Source organism: Gossypium arboreum, chromosome 6, assembly GCF_025698485.1.
Source record: "Gossypium arboreum isolate Shixiya-1 chromosome 6, ASM2569848v2, whole genome shotgun sequence".
In the NCBI taxonomy this organism is placed as follows: domain Eukaryota; kingdom Viridiplantae; phylum Streptophyta; class Magnoliopsida; order Malvales; family Malvaceae; genus Gossypium; species Gossypium arboreum.
The window spans coordinates 111,313,597-111,338,858 of NC_069075.1; the positions used below are offsets into that span (position 1 = coordinate 111,313,597).

A 25,262-nucleotide genomic window follows, 5' to 3' on the forward strand; every position below is an offset into this window, starting at 1 on the left:
TATGTTAATTCAAGTGAATTATGAATTGATGTACTAACATGTGTTATTGATGATGCTTAGGCTTGTGCCAAGCTATTGGTTGGATTTTATTATGTTAGTTTTAAAGATATGCATTGAAATGGTAAGTGTCCAAATGGAAATATGCTTATGTTCATGAAAGGGTGGTAAGAATCAAAGTATGTAATTTCTTATGAACGATTTATCATGGAGTTGACTTCAAATGAGTTATGTTTAAATGCACTAGCTTGTGGCTATGGTTGATGTTCATGTTTATGTCTTGTGTGTTATGCAAATGAAACGGGTTAGAATAGGTAATGAAATGGTAAGTTCATAGTAGAGATGTAATATGATGAAATAAGAAGATTGTTGATTTAAAGAACTTCTTGTAAGGAAGAAATTTACTTACTCTAGATGCGAGTTTACTTGTGTCATGAATAAGTACACTAATTCGTGAATTGATAACGTAATTAAGCTTATGCTAAGTAATGGAATAGTAAGTAAATGAGATGGTTCATTGTTTTCAGAAAAGGTTAATGATTATGTAATTCAACTTATACGACTCTATTATGTTAAATGGAATGTATTTGTGATGTTAATGAACCTATTCATTTGTGAGATGATAGTTATGTAGTTTGATAAATTTTGAGGAATTGGTATAGGTTTATTCATGACTTATAAAGTCCATATTTGAAATGGAATGTTATGTTTAAAGTTTATACGAGCTTACTAAGCATTCATTGATTACGTAGTTATTTTTCTTTACTTTACAAATTATCAAAAGCTCGATCAGTTTGGAAGCTCGTCGGAGATCTATTACACTATCTAGCGATTATATTGGTAGATTTTGATGTCTTGATCAAGGTTATAATGCCATGTATAGGTGGACTTGTGGTTTATGTTAGTTGATGAGTTTGGCATGTATATGTCCAGTGGCGAATTTGGGAGGGGGGGAGGGAGGCGGCAATGGCCCCGACCCCTCTAAAATTATAAAAAAATATTTATTGTTTAGTCCCTTTATATTTTAAAACTTTGGCCCCCCTTAAATTGTTGTTTGGCCTCCCTTTCCAGCTTTGAACATTAAAAAAAAAACTTTATTTTTTTTATTTTATCCATATAATGTATTTTAACTTTTTAACTTTAAATATTTATATAATATATTATTGTAATCAACATTAATATAATATTAAATGTAATATTGATATATTTACAACTTTCTTTTTTTAGATGATAGTTTTTAATATAATATTAAATGTGAATTTAGGTTAAAATTCAATTTGTTAACTAGTAAAAAAGAAATCTCTTTTCCTATTGCTATTAACAACTACTGTCATCAACGTTTGTCCTCCAAACGCGGCTTCGAGTTCATCTTCTAAGGTTTTTTTTTTATCTTTTTGCAGTTTTACAATTGTTTTTATTGTGTTTTAAAGTTTAGAGTTTAATTTTATTTTATAGTTATTAATTTTGTTTTTATTGTGTTTTAAAGTTTATAGTTTAATTTTATTTTATAGTTATTAATTTTATTTTATCTTTTAAGAATTGTAGTTATGAAGTCGAAAACAATTGATTCGTTTTTTAAAAAGAAAAGTACAGAAACTACACAATTACCTTCAGAAGTGTCACAAATTGATGTACCACCTTCATCATTTGCTCCTTTAAACTCTGATGCTCGTCCTTCTAAAATTTCTAGAGTTGAGGATAAGGCACTTGATTTGTCTAACTTAGAACGTGAACCTGGGTTATGTAAGCAAATATATGAGTATCCGGTTAATATGCGTGATGAAATTCGAAGAGCTTATATTAAGGTTGTACCTTATCAACCTATTCTTTCAGAATATCTTGCTTCCAATTCAAAAAAGCATCCTCGTTATTTTCAACCACCATGGTTTAAACAATTTTCCTGGTTAGAATATTCACCTTCTAAAGATGTAGTATTTTGTTTGCCTTGTTTTCTTTTTAATAGCAATCCAACTAGTCGTTTTGGATCAACTGCATTTACTCATAATGGCTTTAGTAATTGGAAAAAGGTACACGATGGATGCAATTGTGCTTTTTTGACACATATGGGAAAAGATCCAAATTCACTGTATAACAATGCACAACGAGCTTATGTAGATTTAATGAATCAAGCTCAACATATTGAAGTATCACTTGATAGACAAACTACACAACAAATTTCAGCTAATCCTCTACGTCTGAAAACTAGTATAAACGTTGTTCGATGGTTGTCATTTTAAGGGTGTGCTTTTATAGGTCATGATGAAAGCTCAGGATCAAAAAATTGTGGGAACTTTCTCGAATTGTTATCACTATTAGCATCGTATGATGAGAAAGTTGAAGATGTTTTGAAAAGTGCTCCACAAAATGCTAGTTATACTTCTTCAACAATACAAAAAGAGATATTGCACATTTATGCTAGTAGAGTTCGTAATGTAATTCGTGAAGAAATTGGTGACAGAAAGTTCAGCATTATTATGGATGAAGAGAGAGACGAGTCAAAAAAAGAGCAAATGGCAATTATTTTGAGATTTTTTGATAAACAAAGACAGGTAAAAGAACGATTTTTTGATATAGTCCATGTTAAAGATACTGCATCATTGACTTTGAAGAAAGTGATTTTTAATGTTCTCTTGCAACATAGTTTTGACATACAAAATATCCGAGGTCAAGGCTATGATGGAGCAAGCAATATGCGTGGGGAATTTAACGGCTTGCAAGCTTTGATTTTGAATGATTGTCGATATGCTTATTATGTTCACTGTTTTTCTCATCATCTTCAGTTAGCATTGGTTGGAGTAGCTTAGAGAAGTGGTTGAAGTGCATCAATTCTTTAAAGACTTGTCTGATATTGTTAATATTGCTTCGACTTCTTCCAAACGACACAATGAATTACAAAAAGCCCAAGCAGCTGAAATATCTCATTTGGTATCCATCAATGAGTTAGCAACTGGAACAGGAATGAATCAGATTGGCACTTTACAATGTCCTGGTGATACTCGATGGAGTTCTTATTTAAATTCAGTTACTAGTTTACTGAAGATGTATGATGCTACTAGCACAGTTCTTGAAAATCTAAAACATATTGCTTCTAACTATTCTCAGTGAGGAGATGCTCATAACGCATATAATAGATTGAGATCTTTGAGTTTTTTTTTATTTTGCATGTGATGAAAGAAGTTTTAGGGATTACTGATAACCTTTGTCAAGCTCTACAACGTCGTTCTCAAGATATATTAAATGCCATGAGTTTAGTTTTGACAACGTAAGATTTAATTCAAAAGTTGAGTGATGATGGATAGAATGAATTATTGAAAAATGTGATATCTTTTTGTGAAACTTCGGAGTTGGATTTTCCAGATATGAATGCTCAATACATTGTGGGTCATAGTCGCAACAAGAAAGAAGATGTTACAATGGAGCATCATTATTGAGTGGAATATATTTTTTTGCTACAATAGATACTCAGTTGCAAGAATTTAAGAGCAGGTTTAACAAAAATGTTGTCGAGCTTCTCACTCTTACTACAGCTTTAGATCCCAAGGAGTTTTTCAAGTTATTTGATATTGATAAAATTTGCATTCTTGTGAACAAGTTCTATCCAGAAGAATTTTCTCAACAAGAGAAAGAACGTCTTCCATATGAGTTGAAGCATTATGAACTTGATGTATGTAAGCATCCTGATTTGAGAAAAATATCAACACTTTCTGAACTTTGCAGAAGTTTAGTTGAAAGTGGAAAGTCAGTCATGTACCCACTTGTTGACAGATTTATTCGTCTTATATTGACTCGACTTCGTAGCAAGATGGAAGATGATTTTTTAAGAAGTTCTTTGGTTATGTACATTGAGAAAGAAATTGCAGAAAAATTTGATATCAACGAAATAATTGATGATTTTAGTAAGGTCAAAGCTCGAAGAGTGCAATTCAAATAAATTTTAAGATTTCTTTCTAGTTTATTTTTACTTATTAAATTATTTTTCTTTAATTAATTTTTATTTTTAAATTTATTATTTTTCATTATCTTGGCCTCCCTTTTGAAATTTCCTGGCTTCGCCCCTATATATGTCATTTTGGTTGACGTGACCTTGGTACTTTTTATGCCTTATTGATGTGTGTTATTTTGACAATGTATTAATGCATGTTTGAATGGCTAAAATGGTAGGTGATGAATTGACCTCAACATGGTCAAGTTATGGTATGCTTTGGAAAGGTTTTGAATAGATGTGCATGATTGAAATATAGTATGTATATATGTTGGTTGTTGGAACCATTTGGAAATGGCTAGTCTTGTGTCATTTAGATGGTTTCGATGCATGTGAGAAATGGTCCAAATGGTAAGGTTATTTTGATATGGCATGAATCTAATATGGTACGGTTTATATGTGTTAATTGTGATGTGTTTTGGTATGAAAACAAGTTAGTTGATAAATGGTTAAATATGCACATATTTAGGTATGTTTGATGTATGTGCTTGAGGTGCTTATATGTTATATTGGTTGTATGGATTATTAGCCTATTGTATGGACCTTTTTATGCAGGTTTTTAGCATGTTTAAAAGTATTTATCATGTGTGCAAAAGTACTTAGGCTTATTCTTGAGAAGGGTGAAAGAAATGGCTTGATTTTAGCCACTTTCTTGTCCACAAGGCCTAAGATACGAGGGTGTATCTCAGCCGTGTGTGACACATGGTCATGTGACACAGACTGTAGGTTTTAAAGGGTTGCAAGTCAAGCAGTTACATGGCCTAGCACACAGACATGTGGCTTGGCCTTGTGACCCAAGTCAGTGAGTTACAAGAGCACGAACACGGGTTAGGACACGGCCATGGGGCTCTATTTCCAATGTTACACGGATTGAAACACAGGTGTGTGTCTCAACCATGTAACCATTGCAATATGAACTTTTCTATCTTTTTTCATAAAGTTCTAAATGTTTTCAATTTAGTCCCGAATTGTTTTTAAAGTGTTTCTAAGGCCTCGAGGGCTCAGATAAGGGATGATATACATATGTTTGAATGGGCTATTATATGACTAATGAAATATTTGGAAATGAATGTTTTTATGTTACGATTTTTTGGTAATGCTCTGTAACCCTATTCTGACGATAGATATGGGTTAAGGGTGTTACATTTAGTGGTATCAGAGCTTATAGGTTTAGCTGATTCTTGGGCTGAACGTAGCATGTATGAAGTCTAGAAATACATGCCATTATATAACCTGTAATAGTGTGATATCTCCAGACTCTGATAAGTTTTGTTTTATTTTTAGACAGAGATGTTTTCCAACCGAGCTATTTTCGATAATGCTAAAAGCGATACTCAAGTATCTGATTAAAAAGTTGCTATTGATGAGCAGAAACTCATAAAGGTAAGAGTAGAGGTTCATAATATTATGTTCATAATGAAAGTTATGTTTGATGTGTATATATGAAAATTAATTTAGTGGCTTTACGACCTCCACTCTCTTACCTTCAAAGTCTTATACAATGGAATTTACAAGATTTATATTGATTAAGTCTGCAAAAGAGAAGATAAAGAATTCAGTGATTGAATTAGTAATAATGTGGTCATAATCGAGAATTGGTTAGCAAGTAAAGAAGTTATTCACCAATAATTGACTGTATTAGGGATGGTATCTAAAGAACGAGTTAATCGAGATTTCTTCTGAATTGGTTTCTTTAGTGGAACGAGATAATGTGGGATCATTGATGACTTTATTAGTCAGTGGGATAGTGTTTGAACTGCAAATATATCTGAATGTAGCTATTATGTCTGAGTATATTACAACGATCTCCTCTGGGTATTCTGTATGTTCTTTTATCCTTAGAGTCATATGCAATTGTTCACCTTCAGATGTGATTCTTATCATATAGAAATGCTAGCTAACCATAATGTTAGACAGAGGTATTATTAGTCTAGTTGATTAATGATTGACATTGCTCTATTTTTCTTTGGCAGTCTATTCCATTATGTTCGGTAGAAGACTCGACGATAAGACTCATATGATGATCTTTTTCTATTTTCATTAGTTGTTTCTTTGCTTTATATATATGTGCAATTTATGTTGTCTCTGTCACAACTGGTTCTAGTGCGTATGAGCGATATTCTTTTTCTGGATTTTTCTTTGGGGTATCATCGATCTCTTTATCATTCAATATGGGTTGTATTCTCGGAGATTCAGTATAACTTTACATCTTGGATTTCTTTATCTTGGCTATCTTATTATTCTTAGTGTTTAATCTACCAAACATGGTTCATCTGTAAAGAGTATTCGTGGTTTGGAAATAATTACATCTATTGTGGATACAATTCCTGATTGGATCATATGAGCACGGTGATATAGATATTAGATTTATAAAGGTTGTTATTGGAACTACATCCGGTTTTCCTCTTTTGTTTCGAAGTGCATTATTGATGGTTGAGGTATTGTTCTATCTATACAATTGTAACGTTGGTCTTATTAAAGTACTATAGTTTTAATTCATCCGATGGTTGTGGCTCCGGTGTGATTCCAAAGCTTTGATGTTAATAATTGAAATAGTTTTATTATATATTCCTTTTCTAATTTTTATGAAAGGGGTAGGCAACAGCAAAAGTATAGGTGTGGAAGATCGAGCTTAACCTTGCATATTGGTTCTCATTCCTCAGGTAATCTCGACTTATGTCAACAAGTCAAAGCGGGATGTTATATTTTGAGTGAGTTAATATAGTTTGCGGTGATCTTTGGTTGGTATTTTGAGGAAAGTACGATGGACGATATATTTGGATTATCTTGACAACAAGAAAAAAATCTATTCTAAAATGTTATTATTTGATTGATAAGATCGACTCAATTGTTTTAATCAGAACGATATATTTATTTGAAAAGTTAGATAAGTTGTATATATTCGAGTTCATTTCTAGATTCAGGAATAAATTTTGCAGGTTCACGGGTAAATTGACGGATAGTCAGAATGAGGGATTCATATTCTAGAAGACATGATACAGAAACATATCCATCAGATCAGTTATAATCGGGAAATGTTATTATGGGTTAAAATCGTCTCGATAGTTGCAGCTATCTAGAATGACGGAAATGTGCAAGTGTACACAATCACAACAAGTAATAAAGTGACAAGTAAATGTCGAGTTATCGTACCCATTGAGACTGTGAAAAGAATTATTTATGATTGCTATTTCAAACACATTGGTGAAGAAAAAAAATATTTTATTTGAAGAGGGTGATTAAAAACTAAGATTTTAAACTAAGTAAACTAAAGAAATAAATTTTAAATGCACGATTTCAAAATACGATTTAATCAAGATGACATAATTGTGTTGGATTAATTACATTTCTTTAACTTAGAATTATTAAACTCATGTTTATGTTGTTACGAATAAATTCATGGCAACTTGATAATTTGCTAACTTATGAACATATTCACCTACACAAATCCATTTATCTCTTAACATATTCCTATGTTAATTCAAACGATTAAACAAATTTTAATAAGCAAACATGTTATTGCACATGCATACTCATTAAATTGAACTAATCTCTTGGATATCCCTATGTCAATTCAAACGATTAATCAAATCTAATAAGCACATAAAAGACTATGTGAGGTGACAAGGTATCCTTACCTTGAAACAGTTTAATCACAATAATTTTGCAAGTTATGCAAGGCAAGTGTATCACCAGATACATTGCCAATTTAACCTTCAGCTACCTTAGAAGAATAAACATGTACTGATTCAGTATTGTGTCAATTAATTATAATTTCAGTCTATTTAAATAATTAATTCATTAGTTACCTCACAATTGTAGTGCAAGAATAACTTAGGCCTGATTTTACTTAATCAAATATTTTACCGAGGCCTATAACATCATAAACACAAATTTAATAATTTAAGTAGATGAAATGCAATCAAACCAACACAAATTAAATTCAAGCTAAGTTGATTAAATTAACCATTCCAACAACATAAATATTCATAGATATGTTCATCATAACAACAAAAAAAATTAAAGACATAGGGAACAAGAATCAAATTCAGTGTTTGTTGCTCCATCTTCGTTCTCTGTTGTCCTCGTCGATCAAGGCTTCTATGAACGCTCAATGTTGCACAAAATGGCTGATGAATGCCCCTTTTCCAAGAGAATAAATAGGCAAGAGAGAAAGGGACTTGGAATGGGAAAATAAGAGTAGAAAGTGAGAGAAGAGAGAAGAGATGTGAATGAATGATGGATGCTTTGAATGATCCGTCAAGGGGGGTTTTATAGCTGAATGTGGTAGCTAAAATTTGCTAAAAATAGCAGCCAAAGAGCCACCCCTTGGCCGGCCACCTATGTGGCAAAGTTGATTGCTTCAACTTTGCTAAATATGGCTTGGGGCAAATCTACAAAACCACCAATTATGGAGGGGTCTAATTGCAATTTGAACAAGTCTTCAAGGGCTTCTTTTCAGCTTAAATAATCAGCTAATGAGCTGAATTGGGTCAGCACTTGGACGGTTTTGGGTTGCTCTTTTCTTGGCCGGTTCAGTTTACTTGGTTCGGTTCAATCGGACCACTTTTTCATAATTAATTAATCATAATTTATTAACCCAAATTAAATTGGATATAAATTAAAATTAATTATATTATGAATAAATACATATAATTTTGGACCGTCTTAGGCTGAAATTTAGTTTGCCTCGATACTTCAAATTGGTTCTTGGTTTTGTGCTTCTAGCAGTGTCTGCCGAGCTATTTTTCGCCCTTTGTGCAAATCTGTTGAAAATAACCAAAATTCATCAAAAATAATTGTGAAATTAACTAAAATTCAATATGTTCATATTTTAAGTGCACTTTAATTATTTTATAAAAATTAATTATTTTTTGATAAGAATTTAACCAAATTCGCATGAATTTAAGTTAAAAAGGGTATGAAAAAGTGTGTAAATTTTTGTGTTTCCGTACCCCTAAACTTAATTCATTGCTCGTCCCGAGTAATGCATGAATTTTGAAAAGAATTTCTCAGAAACACCTTTGAAAAATTCCTTTAGAACAACATTTTTCTCAAAATTATGAATTTAATGTACTTATGCTCAAAGACAAGAAATTTGATAGTTATGCACTTAAGTATACATATTGTTCAAATTAATCTCAACAACTATTATGATAGCAAAAATTAGACTAAATGCTTCCTAATAAAGTCATGTTAAATCTTACCGATGTAATTTTATTCCCTTATTCAAGATTTTTATTCCCTTATTCAAAATTAAGCTACAATCATTAAGTTTAACTTATGTCTTCATATTTTGTACATAACAATTTCTCTCCACTAATGTAGGTAGCATTGGAACTTTGAATCAATAGGTCTTTAACAAGGCTGTAACGTGGTTGGGCTTAGGGGTAGGTAGAGGATAGATAATTTTTAAGCTAAAAACCCTAGACTCAGCTTGCATCAGACCTTCGAAATAATTACCTTCAATACATCAACTTTCTTTGCTCTCACATGCTCTTTTGTACATCTTATTTTAAGATCTCATGCTTTTTTTATTTTATTTTATTTTATTTTGCTTTTTTTTTTAAATTCGAGCATTTTACTAAATGTACTACAATTTTAGAGCATTCGATACTTCTTTTCAACTCCCCAAACTTATTTTTTAAAGAATACTTTGAATAGTACTGAGTCTAGTGTTTAGGATAATTTTAATATAGTTAAGAGAGAAGTTATGGCTAAATTTGCAAGGGTTCAAACAGAATTAGGCCGTATAGTCTCAAAGTTGGGTTTCAAAGGATAAAAAATTCATCATGGTTCACTTGAAAGGCTCAAACGGTCCAAACAAAAGTTGCCTAAATTATTTTCAATGTTCCATGCTTCCTAGGATTTCGCCTCAAGAAACTACTAAGTCAATTCTAAAGACTTAAACTTTCATACATGCCTAACTTTCGTAAGGAACTAAAAATTTATGGTACGATTTGCATGCTTTATTAAAAATACATTCATATCATTATTAAGCTAACATAATAATTTATTGAAATAATAGAACTTTATTTATACTGAAGTTTAGTTGAAATAATAGAACTTTATTTATACTGAAGTTTAGCATACTTAACAAAATCTCCAATTATTGAACAAAATATATCCTAATCATAATTAAAAGAAAAATTTATTTTGAGTGGAAATAATTCAATTTTTTGGTCCCCCTACTTAAGATGAGCAATGTCCTCATTGTTTAAAGTGAATAGATACTATACACCAGGTAGGATTTTAGAAAAGAAGAGGTGAGTCAAATTGACTGCTTAAGTACCAAGCTCTCTCTAGATCCAATTCTAGACATGTATTGCCACACTTTATACTTTGCGACTTGTTCATTATTCATGATTTCCATCTCTTGCTTTACTATGCAAAAATAAAAATTCCTAATTAAACTTAATCTTAAAATGACCTAAGAACAGAAATAAAATAAATTCAAGATCCCCCCTTTTATTTATTTGTGGACCCTTCTGAATTCGACTCATCTTTTGCTCTATCATTATTGCCTTTGCATGAATCGCTTCGCTCTTTCTTCGATAATAGACTCCATGGTTCAAATATAAAATTTGAAAATTCAGGCACAAAAATAAATGCGTCATTGTAAATTTTCTTAAGAGTACTTTTCATCGAGTCATCCATTATTTTTGAGTATCTCTAGTAAGCTTGTTGCTGCCATTGCATATGTTGTATTATTTCCATCAATTTTGACAGCTCATCTTGAAGATCTGGGCGAGGTGATTGAGTTCTGAACATTGAAGTTTCGTCATCAGGTTCAGCTTTTGGTTCCGTTGGTTCCTCATTATCTGGGACTTCAGCTGATTACATCGTGGGATCTTCTTCTGCTTCGGGGTCCTCACTTTCTTCCACTCATTGCTGTAGAACAGATTCTCCAGCTCTTTGGTAGAGGTCCCAATCTATGATTGTGCCCTGGCTATAGCCTGTCTTCTTTACGTTTGCAAGAATTTTAGCTTTCAAGCACAGAATTGTTATCGTAAAGGGAAAGTAGGTTGGGCCAGAATGTCTAACGGCACAATTCTGCATTTCCATCAGGATGATTTTTCCCAGATCAATGGTCTTTCCAGTTAAAATCAAGTATAATAAGACCATTCGCTCTAATAAAATTGTAGTCCCATGTGAGCTAGGCATAAGGCTGAAACAGATGAAATAGAACCATACCTTTGCGAGTGGTGTCAAATATTCTCTTCGACAAGTGTGGATTCCTTGCTTTGACACAATCCACTTAGAACCTGGAACTGTAAGTTCCTCAAGAATTTCTTACAAATTTTCAAGCTCTATATTACTCATCAAGGAAGAATATTCGTCGTTTTTGAAATCAACCAATTCAAAGAACTCATTTATAGCATTTGGAGTTATTTCTACCTTGATTCCGTGAACTGGAACTTCCGTCAATTCACTTGAGGTTAAATTCGCATAGAACTCGTGCACTAACTCCTCATCCACACTAGGTCTCTTTTCACAAAATAATTCCCAATTGAGGGCTTCAGCAACTTGACGAATACGTGCCATAAAGTCTTTGTAGTTGCTCTCTTTCAATGTAAAGCCTTTCTCTGGATGCATTTGTTGATTTTTGAAGATACTCTTGTATCTTGCTTTGGCTTCTTTACAATGGAACATGTTTTGTGTTTCATCAATTTGGGCGCAGGCACGAGTTCTCTTGCGAGGCATGATTAACCTGAACAAAAGATGGGAAAAATTATTTTTTCAAAAATTTAATTAACAAAAATTATTAATGATTCAATAAATTGAAAAATTAATTATTAGAATAAAATTAAAATTTAAGAGAAAATTCGGTCTTACCACCTTTTTTTTAAGAACTCTTAAAAATAATTAGAAAGCAAAAGAGATCGATTTAAGGTAGGTTGGAGGATTTGGATAAATGTGTCATTCAGATGTGCAAGGCAGCTAGGGCGTGTGGGTTTGGTACATGTGGGAGCAGCGCACGAGCTGGGCTAGGAGCAAGCAGCAATGTGTGGAGCCTTGTCGAGCAGGCCTGGTATGAGCGCCTTGAGCCTAGGGTCTTGTGCAAGACACGACACTGGCGGTGGGTGGAGCAACAAGTGTAGCGGCACGGGGAGGCCACTGGCGTGCCTGTGTGTGAGGGCTGTTGGGAGTGTGCTGGCCGATCAGCTGGGCAATGCTGTTGCTAGGTGTTCAGCTAGGAGGTTTCGGCACTTAAAGGTTTGGGTGTTTTTGGAGTGAATGGTGAATGGATGAAAATAAGAATAGATGAGTGGAATTTATAATGGAAAGAGTAAGAAGTAGAGTAGAATTCTTAGAGTAATTTAATAATTAAAATATTCTAATTCTAATTCTACTCAAAGTTAACAACAATTAATAATTAAATTATGCATATTAAATTATCATTGCTATTAATTTATTAAAACAAAAACAAAATATGATTAAAATTAAAACTAATCTTACCTCTATATAAAATTTATAATAATTAATATATATTATAATGAATATAATTATATATTAATAATTATCATCTTTATTAAATTAAAACATTTATTCTAGAAGCCTTTTGAAGATATTTTAAAAAAGACATCTAATTTTTATTATTTACGAAAAGAGCAACTAAATTTTAAAATAATTCAATTAAGTCCTTAGACTTAATGAAAATTTGAAATTGAGTTGCAATTTAAAACTTGGATCAAAATTGACCCTTTTCTTTGAAAAACCAAAAATTTAATTTTTCTATTTAGGGAATAATTTCTCAGAAAATTATGTTAAAATCAATTCCTAGGAAAGATTGGAGGGGTCACAAGCGGTCCCGCTTAAGTTCCAATCTCCTAGACAGAATTTATTTAAACATACTAATCCCGAAAATATACCCTAAATCATTTATTAAAAAGGGAAATAAGAAAATTTAAACATCTAATAAAATGAACGCATTTTGATTCCGTTAAATCTTATCTCTCCAGTAATGTTTCAGACGCTGAGCATTAACTTGAAAATTACCTCCCTTACCTTGGAGTTCAACAACTCCGTATGGATAGATGCGATGAATCATAAATGGACCGGACAGACGTGATTTTAGTTTACTTGGAAAAAACTTTGATCTGGAATTAAATAACAAAACTTACTAACTTCAAATTCTCGAACTCGAATGTGCTTGTCATGCCATTTCTTAAGTCTCTCTTTGAGTAATTTGGCATTTTCGTACGAGAACATTCCGAATTCCTCTAGCTCATTGAGTTAGAGCATCCGTTTTTCTTTAGCAAGCTTAATATCCAAGTTGAGTTGTCGAAGAGCCCAGTAAGCTTTGTGCTCTAACTCCAAGGGTAGATGGCAGGCTTTCCCCAAGACCAACCTATAGGGTGACATCCCTAAAGGTGTCTTGTATGCTGTCCTATAAGCCCATAAAGCATCATCCAGTCTTTTGAACCAATCTCGCCGGTTCGGGGAAATTACCTTCTCAAATATGCCTTTGATCTCCTTATTTGCCAGTTCAACTTGTCCATTTGTCTGTGGATGGTAAGCTGTAGCGACCTTGTGTTTCACTCTATGTTTATCTAATAACCATTTCAACCACTTGTTCACAAAATTAGACCCTTCATCGCTGATAATAGCTTTTGGGGTTCCAAACCTTGTGAACATGTGTTTCTGCAAAAACTTCATCACAACCCTAGCATCATTTTTCGGATAAGCTTTAGCCTCGACCCACTTAGACATATAGTTTACTACTACCAATATATACTTGTGACCAAAGGATGGAGGGAAACAACCAAGAAAGTCAATACCCCTACATCGAACAATTCTACCTCGATGATTTTTGTTCGAGGCATCTCATTTCTTTTGGTGACATTTCCAACCCTTTGACATCGATCACAACTCTTTACGTAAGCATATGCGTCCTTGAATAGTATTGGCCAAAAGAATCCAGCTTGCAATACTTTGGCTGCAGTATGAGTACCTTCGAAGTGTCCCCCTGTAATATCCTGATTTTGGGCCTAGTCGGAATAGTGGTTTCGTGACCACAAAATCCGATATAGAAATAATTATTTTATGATTATTTTAAGGTCTATGATATGATTGCATGATTGTGTGAAAATTTCGTGAAGAAATTTTATGCATAAAGTACTTAATTTGAAATTTGGGACTAAATTGAATAAATTGCAAAACTTGTGTTCTAGAATTATTTTGCATAAAATTGAATTAGATTATTAATTAGAGGTCCTTAAAGAGTAATTTTACCAATTTCTAAGTCTATGGACAAAAAATTGGACATGGATGGAATTTTTGGAAAGTTTAGTAGTAAGGGCATTTTGGTCATTTAGGGTAAAATGAATTAAAATACAAAATTAAAGCCAATTTTGCTCATCTTCAACCCCATGGCCGAATATAGCAAGGAGAAACCATGGATAGGGTTTTCAAGCTTCCAAGCTCGATTGTAAGTTCGTTCTAGCCTCGTTTTAATGATTTTTACGTTTTTGGAGTCCCTAGCTCGATTTAGCTTATGCTAGCAATAATTTAACCTAGGGTTTATATTTGGAAAAATACCCATAGGTGAAATTTGTGTATTTTGGTGTTTTATGATAGAATATGAGGTTTTAAATTATGTTAGACAACTTGTGCTACTCGGTTTTAAGTGAAAGCGAGCAAAGGGCTTAATCGGTAAAAATACCTAATAGTCATAAGTACATGTTAGAGTGAGAATTTGATGTTGCCATAGAAGGAAAAATGATCAGCATGTCATAAAACATAAGAAAATAGGCTGAATTTTAATTTACGAGCTTTGGGGCAAAAGTGTAAATATGCAAAAGTTTAGGGGCAAAATTGTAATTTTTCCAAAATATGATTTTGGGTCAATTTGAATAATGTGAGTCCTAATTAGACTATATTTTAAATGATAGAGCAAGGAAAACTGAAATTGGGCTAAAATGGGGAAAATACCAAGTGGTGGACGAAATGGTAAAATAGCCATTTTCGCATACGAGGTAAGTTCATATGTAAATGTTGGTAACATAGTTATTATTTTAAATGTTTTAATGTTTTTAAATGATATGATAATTATTATGAAATATTATACTTGTGATAATTGTTTGATAATATGTCAAATTATGTGATATACTTGGAAAATGTGAAATACTACCGAGTATCGGTATCGGCATTCCGTAGAAGATGGTTGAGACACATGATTGGGAAAAAGGTCCCGTTGAACCTTAGGAATGGATTAGGATACAAGTGACATGTCTTTGGGATATTTGGGCATCCGAACTCGTTGAGTTGAGTCCGAGTTCACTTATGGATCTGACGTCCGAACTCGTTGAGTTGAGTCCGAGTTCACTTATGGATGCGAACGCCCGAGCTCGTTGAGTTGAGTCCGAGTTCACTTATGGGCGGGTTACATGGTAGCTTGGCTACATATGTGGCACTTATGTGCAAACTTTCCATGTATCCGAATTATATTCCGATGTGTTCAACGGTAAAGTTCTACTCAAATGGAGGAATACTCAAGATGAAAGGGACGTATTGGTAAGTGTTGTGAAATGGATACTTTGAACAGGTATGTACTTAACCCTCGGGTTGAAAACTCAATATAACAACAATATGGTAAGATGATAAATGAAAAGGTGATATGAATGTCTTGGTGATGATTATGCAAATGATGTTTTATGTTTGCTTATATGGTTATGTTACTTGCTATTTGCATGTGAGCTTACTAAGCATTTATGCTTACTCCTCCTTTTCATTCCTTGTAGTGTTGACAAGCCAGCTCGAAATCGGAAGCGGTCGGAGGCACGCTCACACTATCCGTATACCATCTTGGCATAATGGCTTGTATATTTTGAGTATGGCATGTATAGCATTATAATCATTTTGTATATATGGTCTTATGATATGGTTATTGAGTGGTATGGAAATAGAAATGCTTGGTAATGATTAGCCATTGGAATGGCTAATCATGATCATATTTGGTATTATGTATGTCAAATTGCTAGCTAATCCATGGAAACCATGAAATAGGTAAAATTTACCATAAAATAGATTCAGACAGCAACAGTGACGTGAGTTTAAAAAATCACTAAAAATAGTAGAAATGGAATTAAATAATGAGTAAGTTATGGAATCGAAGCTTGATGAGTCTATTTTCATATGGAATAAGCGAAACAGGTATATGAGCTATATTTTATGAGATGTTTAAATTTTTGTGAAACAGGGCCAGAGCAATTTCTGGATCCCCTGTTTTGACTTTGGAAATTCACCATAAATTTTACAAAGATAATTAGAAATCACACTTTATATTTACAGATTCCTTATTGAGTCTAGTTTTATTAGAGACAAACGGTATAGTCATTGAAGCTCTGTACAGGGAGATATCTGATTCGTAATACACAGAGGTCAGAGTAGTTGAACCCTGAAACAGGGAGACTTTAACTAATAAACTGTACTAATTGGCCCAACCAAAATTCTAGAAAAACAATTAGTAGATATATATATGAGTCTAGTTTCAGGAAAAATTTACGAATTGGATTTGAGTTTTAGTAACTCGAGATATGATTTTTAAAGCGACTGTGATGCAGTTAGCCAGCTTGTCTGGAAATTTTAAAATGAATTGTATGAAATGTTTAATTAATGAATTAAGTCCGTTAACACCTCGTGTTTGACTCCGCAACGGTATCGGGTATGGGGTGTTACATTTAGTGGTATCAGAGCAGGTTTAGTCGGTTCTCGAACTAACCTAGCATGTGTAAAAGTTTAGCTATACATGCCACTGATATGTGATAGTGTGATGTCTTCCGACGCGTATGAGTACCGTCTTATTTAGACATGGTACTCTCCAACCGAGTATGCCGACCATGTTCACGGTTATGTGAAGGTATTTGAGTAAAGTTATGATTATGATAAGTCTCGGTTCAGAAAAATATGAATAAAAGTTTATGATACATATGTGATAATATGTGAGATGAAAGTTCATGTTGTGATAAATATCCATATTTGCTTAATGCTCATACGATGTAGTGTATGTGGCTTACTTGATAAGATGAACGGAATAAATAGAAAGTAGTAGAGGTATGAATAAAGGTCATAATATCATAATACGGATGAAAATGTCCTTGTCTTGATTGGACGTTGAATGTTGATGAATGTTAATGATATACAATTTTTATGAGATAAAGGATTATAATGAAATGAACTTATCTATGTTAAATTGTTGGACCTGAATTGTATGATTGTAATGATATGTACATGATGATGCACGAAATGAAAGTTGTGATTGTGATGCAAATATTTGTGTTTGTTTGGCCTTATATAATGTCATGAGCATGAATTAATTTAATTAAATGAATGGATAAGTAAAGCTATCTAGAAAATATAGAATGTATGCATAAGTATATTGTCTAAATGGGACAATAGGAAAATTGGTGTAAGCCAACATGAATGAATGACATGATTTTGATGATGTTACTATGATGATGGAAGTTGTGTCATATGTGTATGTATAAGAAAGTCGAGTCGAGGTCCTACAACCCTCCCCTTACCAAAGTGGTACTTATAATGGAATTTCATGAGATTTGTATTGAATAAGTTTCTGTTGAAAACCCAAAGAGTTCGGTGATAGAATAATTATAAGTATGATCCGAGATTGAAAATGAGCTGATAAGTAAAGTCGAGCAGAAAGTATCTAATTGATATAAAGATTATTGGAATTATGCCTTGTCGAGTTAGAGAAGGAATTCTCTTTGGTAAATCGAATTACTCAAGTGCAAGGTCGAGAAAAGTGTAAATCGAAATTTATTCGAACTAACATTCTTTAGTGAATGATTTAATATGAAATTTGTGACGGCAGAACTAGTTGGGGAAATGATATTTCAAACGTGAATTATCCGAGTGTGATGATTATGACCGGACAGATTTAGCGATCTCTTTTGAGATGTTCTATGTGTTCACCGTTCTCGAAATATTTCTATGGCTATTGATCTTTGAAGAAATTCTTGTTATATGGGAATGTCTTCTAATTTTGGTGTTGGATGAAAGCATTGGTAGTCCGACTGGTTTATAATTTATATTGCTCTATTTCATCGGGTATTCTATTTCATTTAAATCGATAAGAATTGATGAGAGAATTCATATGATATTATGATTCTGTTTCTTCTACTTGATGCTTCATCTGATATATATGTATGGGAAGATATATTGATCTTGTTATATTTGATTTCAGTGGGATTAAATAATGTTTTCTTTTGGACTTTCTTTCTTTGAAGAATTATCAGGGTATTCTGTATTTTCTCTATGAATTTGGTTTTCGATTCTCCGGCATAGTATCGTATCTTGGGTTTCTTTATCCTGGATCTCTTTATTCTGGATTTCTTTATTCTGGGTTTCTCTATCTTGGATTTCTTTATTCGGTTTTCTTGTTATCTTTGTTCCATAATTTGTCAATTACGACTCATGTTCGAAGTGGGTTCTGCAGCCCATGATAATCATGTCAAATATGACTATACTTCTAATTTGATCTTGGTAATGTGGTGATTTTAGTATTGGGATTTTTTCTAATTTCTGTGTAAGGATTTGACATCAGTAAAGGCATAGGTGATAAAAGCGCGAGTTTTAGTCGGTATGGTAAATTATTTATTTGAAAGATTTCATGTGACAATTATGTCGGATTATTTTCCCAAGTCGATAATAGAATTTCATTTTGTACGGATAAAAGAGTAAATAGTTTGAACGAGAAGTGTATATTTAATAGAAAGAGTTGAATATTAGTTTAAGTCACTACGAATGATAAGGTTTCCATCTTGTGAAAGCTGAAAAGTTTATTACATGTTGACAGAGTTCGGATAGATGAGAATATTGGTAACCAAGCGCGTCGAACTAGACTAGTCTACATTGAGCAAAGACTTCCTGACTTTCAGTAATGTAATGTTGTATGAATTGTGATGTGTTTCAAGACAGTGAGGTAATGTGATAGTTTAGAGCATCCGATGTTACATAAAATCGGAGTTGTTAAAGGGGTTAAAGCCGAGCATTGGGATCTATCAAAATTATCCTTGTCAATGTTGATATTGGGATGGAAATGAGAAGGATTATTCTTGAGGCCATATCGAATTATTTCTATGGCGGAAAGAGGAAAATGTGATGTATCTTATTGTTAAATGTTTGGCGAGATCTATAAATCACATCTCGTATTGAATGAATTCCTACTCATCGATTCATGGAATTTCAGTCTCTTTGATTGTCGGATTTCTTGGAATTCGGTCTCCATTAAATCAAGTTGAGATCCGTGTTTTATGTCATGATATCATGGGAAATTGAGAAGGGTTGAAAATTTAAGAACAGTTGAGAGTTGAGGCGTAAGCTTTTAGATCATATGAGAAATTGAAGAGATGTATTGGAGGTACAGCCTAAGTGCAAGTTCTTGACACCAAATATGAGATTAAAAGTGAAGACCACTTTTTCGGTAAGATTTTGGGACGAAAATCCACGAAGGGGGAGAGTTGTAATATCCGATTTTGGGCCTAGTCGAATAGTGGTTTCGTGACCACAAAATCCGATATAGAAATAATTATTTTATGATTATTTTAAGGTCTATGATATGATTGCATGATTGTGTGAAAATTTCGTGAAGAAATTTTATGCATAAAGTACTTAATTTGAAATTTGGGACTAAATTGAATAAATTGCAAAACTTGTGTTCTAGAATTATTTTGCATAAAATTGAATTAGATTATTAATTAGAGGTCCTTAAAGAGTAATTTTACCAATTTCTAAGTCTATGGACAAAAATTGGACATGGATGGAATTTTGGAAAGTTTAGTAGTAAGGGCATTTTGGTCATTTAGGGTAAAATGAATTAAAATACAAAATTAAAAGCCAATTTTGCTCATCTTCAACCCCATGGCCGAATATAGCAAGGAGAAACCATGGATAGGGTTTTCAAGCTTCCAAGCTCGATTGTAAGTTCGTTTCTAGCCTCGCTTTTAATGATTTTACGTTTTGGAGTCCTAGTAGCTCGATTTAGCTTATGCTAGCAATAATTTAACCTAGGGTTTATATTTGGAAAAATACCCATAGGTGAAATTTGTGTATTTTGGTGTTTTATGATAGAATATGAGGTTTTAAATTATGTTAGACAACTTGTGCTACTCGGTTTTAAGTGAAAAGCGAGCAAAAGGGCTTAATCGGTAAAAATACCTAATAGTCATAAGTACATGTTAGAGTGAGAATTTGATGTTGCCATAGAAGGAAAAATGATCAGCATGTCATAAAACATAAGAAAATAGGCTGAATTTTAATTTACGAGCTTTGGGGCAAAAGTGTAAATATGCAAAAGTTTAGGGGCAAAATTGTAATTTTTCCAAAATATGATTTTGGGTCAATTTGAATAATGTGAGTCCTAATTAGACTATATTTTAAATGATAGAGCAAGGAAAACTGAAATTGGGCTAAAATGGGGAAAATACCAAGTGGTGGACGAAATGGTAAAATAGCCATTTTCGCATACGAGGTAAGTTCATATGTAAATGTTGGTAACATAGTTATTATTTTAAATGTTTTAATGTTTTTAAATGATATGATAATTATTATGAAATATTATACTTGTGATAATTGTTTGATAATATGTCAAATTATGTGATATACTTGGAAAATGTGAAATACTACCGAGTATCATATCGGCATTCCGTAGAAGATGGTTGAGACACATGATTGGGAAAAGGTCCGTTGAACCTTAGGAATGGATTAGGATACAAGTGACATGTCACCTGGGATATTTGGGCATCCGAACTCGTTGAGTTGAGTCCGAGTTCACTTATGGATCTGACGTCCGAACTCGTTGAGTTGAGTCCGAGTTCGTGAGATGTAACTAGGCATCCGAACTCGTTGAGTTGAGTCCGAGTTCACTTATGGATGCGAACGCCCGAGCTCGTTGAGTTGAGTCCGAGTTCACTTATGGGCGGGTTACATGGTAGCTTGGCTACATATGTGGCACTTATGTGCAAACTTTCCATGTATCCAATTATATTCCGATGTGTTCAACGGGTAAAGTTCTACTCAAATGGAGGAATACTCAAGATGAAAGGGACGTATTGGTAAGTGTTGTGAAATGGATACTTTGAACAGGTATGTACTTAACCCTCGGGTTGAAAACTCAATATAACAACAATATGGTAAGATGATAAATGAAAAGGTGATATGAATGTCTTGGTGATGATTATGCAAATGATGTTTTATGTTTGCTTCTATGGTTATGTTACTTGCTATTTGCATGTGAGCTTACTAAGCATTTATGCTTACTCCTCCTTTTCATTCCTTGTAGTGTTGACAAGCCAGCTCGAAATCGGAAGCGGTCGGAGGCACGCTCACACTATCCGTATACCATCTTGGCATAATGGCTTGTATATTTTGAGTATGGCATGTATAGCATTATAATCATTTTGTATATATGGTCTTATGATATGGTTATTGAGTGGTATGGAAATAGAAATGCTTGGTAATGATTAGCCATTGGAATGGCTAATCATGATCATATTTGGTATTATGTATGTCAAATTGCTAGCTAATCCATGGAAACCATGAAATAGGTAAAATTTACCATAAAATAGATTCAGACAGCAGCAGTGACGTGAGTTTAAAAAATCACTAAAAATAGTAGAAATGGAATTAAATAATGAATAAGTTATGGAATCGAAGCTTGATGAGTCTATTTTCATATGGAATAAGCGAAACAGGTATATGAGCTATATTTTATGAGATGTTTAAATTTTTGTGAAACAGGGCCAGAGCAATTTCTGGATCCCCTGTTCTGACTTTGGAAATTCACCATAAATTTTACAAAGATAATTAGAAATCAAACTTTATATTTACAGATTCCTTATTGAGTCTAGTTTTATTAGAGACAAACGGTATAGTCATTGAAGCTCTGTACAGGGAGATATCTGATTCGTAATACACAGAGGTCAGAGTAGTTGAACCCTGAAACAGGGGAGACTTTAACTAATAAACTGTACTAATTGGCCCAACCAAAAATTCTAGAAAAAAATTAGTAGATATATATATGAGTCTAGTTTCAGGAAAAATTTACAGAATTGGATTTGAGTTTCGTAACTCGAGATATGATTTTTAAAGCGACTGTGATGCAGTTAGCCAGCTTGTCTGGAAATTTTAAAATGAATTGTATGAGCTGTTTAATTAATGAATTAAGTCCGTTAACACCTCGTGTTCGACTCCGGCAACGGTATCGGGTATGGGGTGTTACATTTAGTGGTATCAGAGCAGGTTTAGTCGGTTCTCGAACTAACCTAGCATGTGTAAAAGTTTAGCTATACATGCCACTGATCTGTGATAGTGTGATGTCTTCCGACGCGTATGAGTACCGTCTTATTTAGACATGGTACTCTCCAACCGAGCTGTGCCGACCATGTTCACGGTTATGTGAAGGTATTTGAGTAAAGTTATGATTATGATAAGTCTCGGTTCAGAAAAATATGAATAAAAGTTTATGATACATATGTGATAATATGTGAGATGAAAGTTCATGTTGTGATAAATATCCATATTTGCTTAATGCTCATACGATGTAGTGTATGTGGCTTACTTGATAAGATGAACGGAATAAATAGAAAGTAGTAGAGGTATGAATAAAGGTCATAATATCATAATACGGATGAAAATGTCCTTGTCTTGATTGGACGTTGAATGTTGATGAATGTTAATGATATACAATTTTTTATGAGATAAAGGATTATAATGAAATGAACTTATCTATGTTAAATTGTTGGACTGAATTGTATGATTGTAATGATATGTACATGATGATGCACGAAATGAAAGTTGTGATTGTGATGCAAATATTTATGTTTGTTTGGCCTTATATAATGTCATGAGCATGAATTAATTTAATTAAATGAATGGATAAGTAAAGCTATCTAGAAAATATAGAATGTATGCATAAGTATATTGTCTAAATGGGACAATAGGAAAATTGGTGTAAGCCAACATGAATGAATGACATGATTTTGATGATGTTACTATGATGATGGAAGTTGTGTCATATGTGTATGTATAAGAAAGTCAGTCGAGGTCCTACAACCCTCCCCTTACCAAAGTGGTACTTATAATGGAATTTCATGAGATTTGTATTGAATAAGTTTCTGTTGAAAACCCAAAGAGTTCGGTGATAGAATAATTATAAGTATGATCCGAGATTGAAAATGAGCTGATAAGTAAAGTCGAGCGAAAGTATCTAATTGATATAAAGATTATTGGAATTATGCCTTGTCCCGGTTAGAGAAGGAATTCTCTTTGGTAAATCAATTACTCAAGTGCAAGGTCGAGAAAAGTGTAAATCGAAATTTATTCAGAACTGACATTCTTTAGTGAATGATTTAATATGAAATTTGTGACGCAGAAATAGTTGGGGAAATGATATTTCAAACGTGAATTATCTGAGTGTGACAGATTATGACCTGGACAGATTTAGCAGTCTCTTTTGAGATGTTCTATGTGTTCACCCGTTCTCAGAAATATTTCTATGGCTATTGATCTTCTGAAGAAATTCTTGTTATATGGGAATGTCTTCTAATTTTGGTGTTGGATGAAAGCATTGGTAGTCTGACTGGTTTATAATTTATATTGCTCTATTTCATCGGGTATTCTATTTCATTTCGTCTGATAAGAATTGATGAGAGAATTCATATGATATTATGATTCTGTTTCTTCTACTTGATGCTTCATCTGATATATATGTATGGGAAGATATATTGATCTTGTTATATTTGATTTGTAACACCCCGAACCCGAGACCATCGCCGGTGTCGGACACGAGGGGTTAGCAAGCCAAGTTCACTTGTTTTGCCCATCCATTGGACATTTCCAGTTAGGCTGGAAAAACTGCGTCACTGTCGCCTTAAAAATCATATCTCGAGTTTCAAAACTCGGAAACTGGTTTCGTAAATTTTCCCTGAATTTAGACTCATATATCCATCCATGGATTTATTTCTAGAATTTTTGGTCGGGCCAATTGGTACAGTTTATTAGTTAAAGTCACCCATGTTACAGGGATCGACTGCTCTGACCTTCGCGCGGTATAACTTGAATATCTCTCTGTACAGGGCTTTAATGCTGGTGTCGTTTGTTTCTAATGAAACTAGACTCAAAATGGAATCTGTACATATAAGGTATGTCTCCTAATTATTTCTTGATAATTTATAGTAAATTTTTAAATTTGCGACAGGGAACCCAGAAACCGTTCTGGCCCTGTCTCACAATAGCTTTAATATCTCTTAACATGTAACTCCTATGACCATTTCGTTTCTTCCATATGAAAATAGACTCATCAATGTTCATTTACATAGCTGATTCACTATTTAATACCATTCCTACAAATTTTGGTGATTTTCACATTCATGTTACTGCAGCTGGCAGCATCTGTTTTAAGGTAGGTCTTACCTATTTTGTAGTCTCCATGAACCAACTAGTCTTGCCTCACATAGGTCCACATATGATCATTTTAACCATGCCAATGGCTGATCATGTGACCAACATTCCCATTTCCAATTCATAGTCACATCATGACACCATATATATATATACAAACCGCAAATAGTTTAAGTTGATACTTCACTATTACGAGCCATTTTCGCATGGCCGTACACATATACATCATAACATATTTAAACCAACAAGGGTAGTCCTATACATGCCATTTCAAGTTCAACCAAGAATTTATACCAAAATGGGGGCTTGATAGTGTGGATGACTTCGACTTCAACGATCCCGAATCCGATTGCTATCGAAATAAATCTAGAAAACCGAGAGCCAAAGCAGCGGAGTAAGCATTTTTATGCTTAGTAAGTCTCAAGGAAAATAATCAACTCTAATTACGAAATACATTCACATAGTTAAATGCATCATTTCATTAATGCACATTCACATAATCATACTTACTTCACCATCCCAACTCTTATGTTCATACACAAATAACGGCTTCATTAAGGCCGATAACTCGTTCCATCATAGGAGCGGATATTCACACGCTCTTACTCCTAGCGCAGCAAAGCACACACCGCACTTACCTCGTCATTGGGAAATTTCACAAGTGCATTAGCTGAAATTTTCCAGCAAGCTTATAATTTTCAAATCACATACCTTGAGTTTAACGGATGTCGCTACTCGATCAATCGCCGGGACATAGCCGGTTATGGTAACCCGCACCAAGGCCTACGGGACTTAACCGGATATCACGATTTGCACAAATGCCTTGGTCTTAGCCGGATAGAATGACTTCGCACGAATGCCT

The 25,262-nt window shown here is 33.4% G+C and overlaps 1 protein-coding gene across 1 annotated transcript; it reads left to right on the top strand.

The window, feature by feature from the left end:
- The first annotated feature begins 1,544 nt into the window (after nt 1–1,544).
- On the top strand, nt 1,545–10,901 carry LOC108484949 (uncharacterized). Its single transcript, XM_053029362.1, has 5 exons — nt 1,545–2,190; nt 2,251–2,546; nt 2,797–2,986; nt 3,456–3,893; nt 10,768–10,901. Exons 1-5 carry the CDS (start codon nt 1,545–1,547, stop codon nt 10,899–10,901), a joined length of 1,704 nt encoding a protein of 567 aa, XP_052885322.1.
- The last annotated feature ends 14,361 nt before the right edge of the window (nt 10,902–25,262 follow it).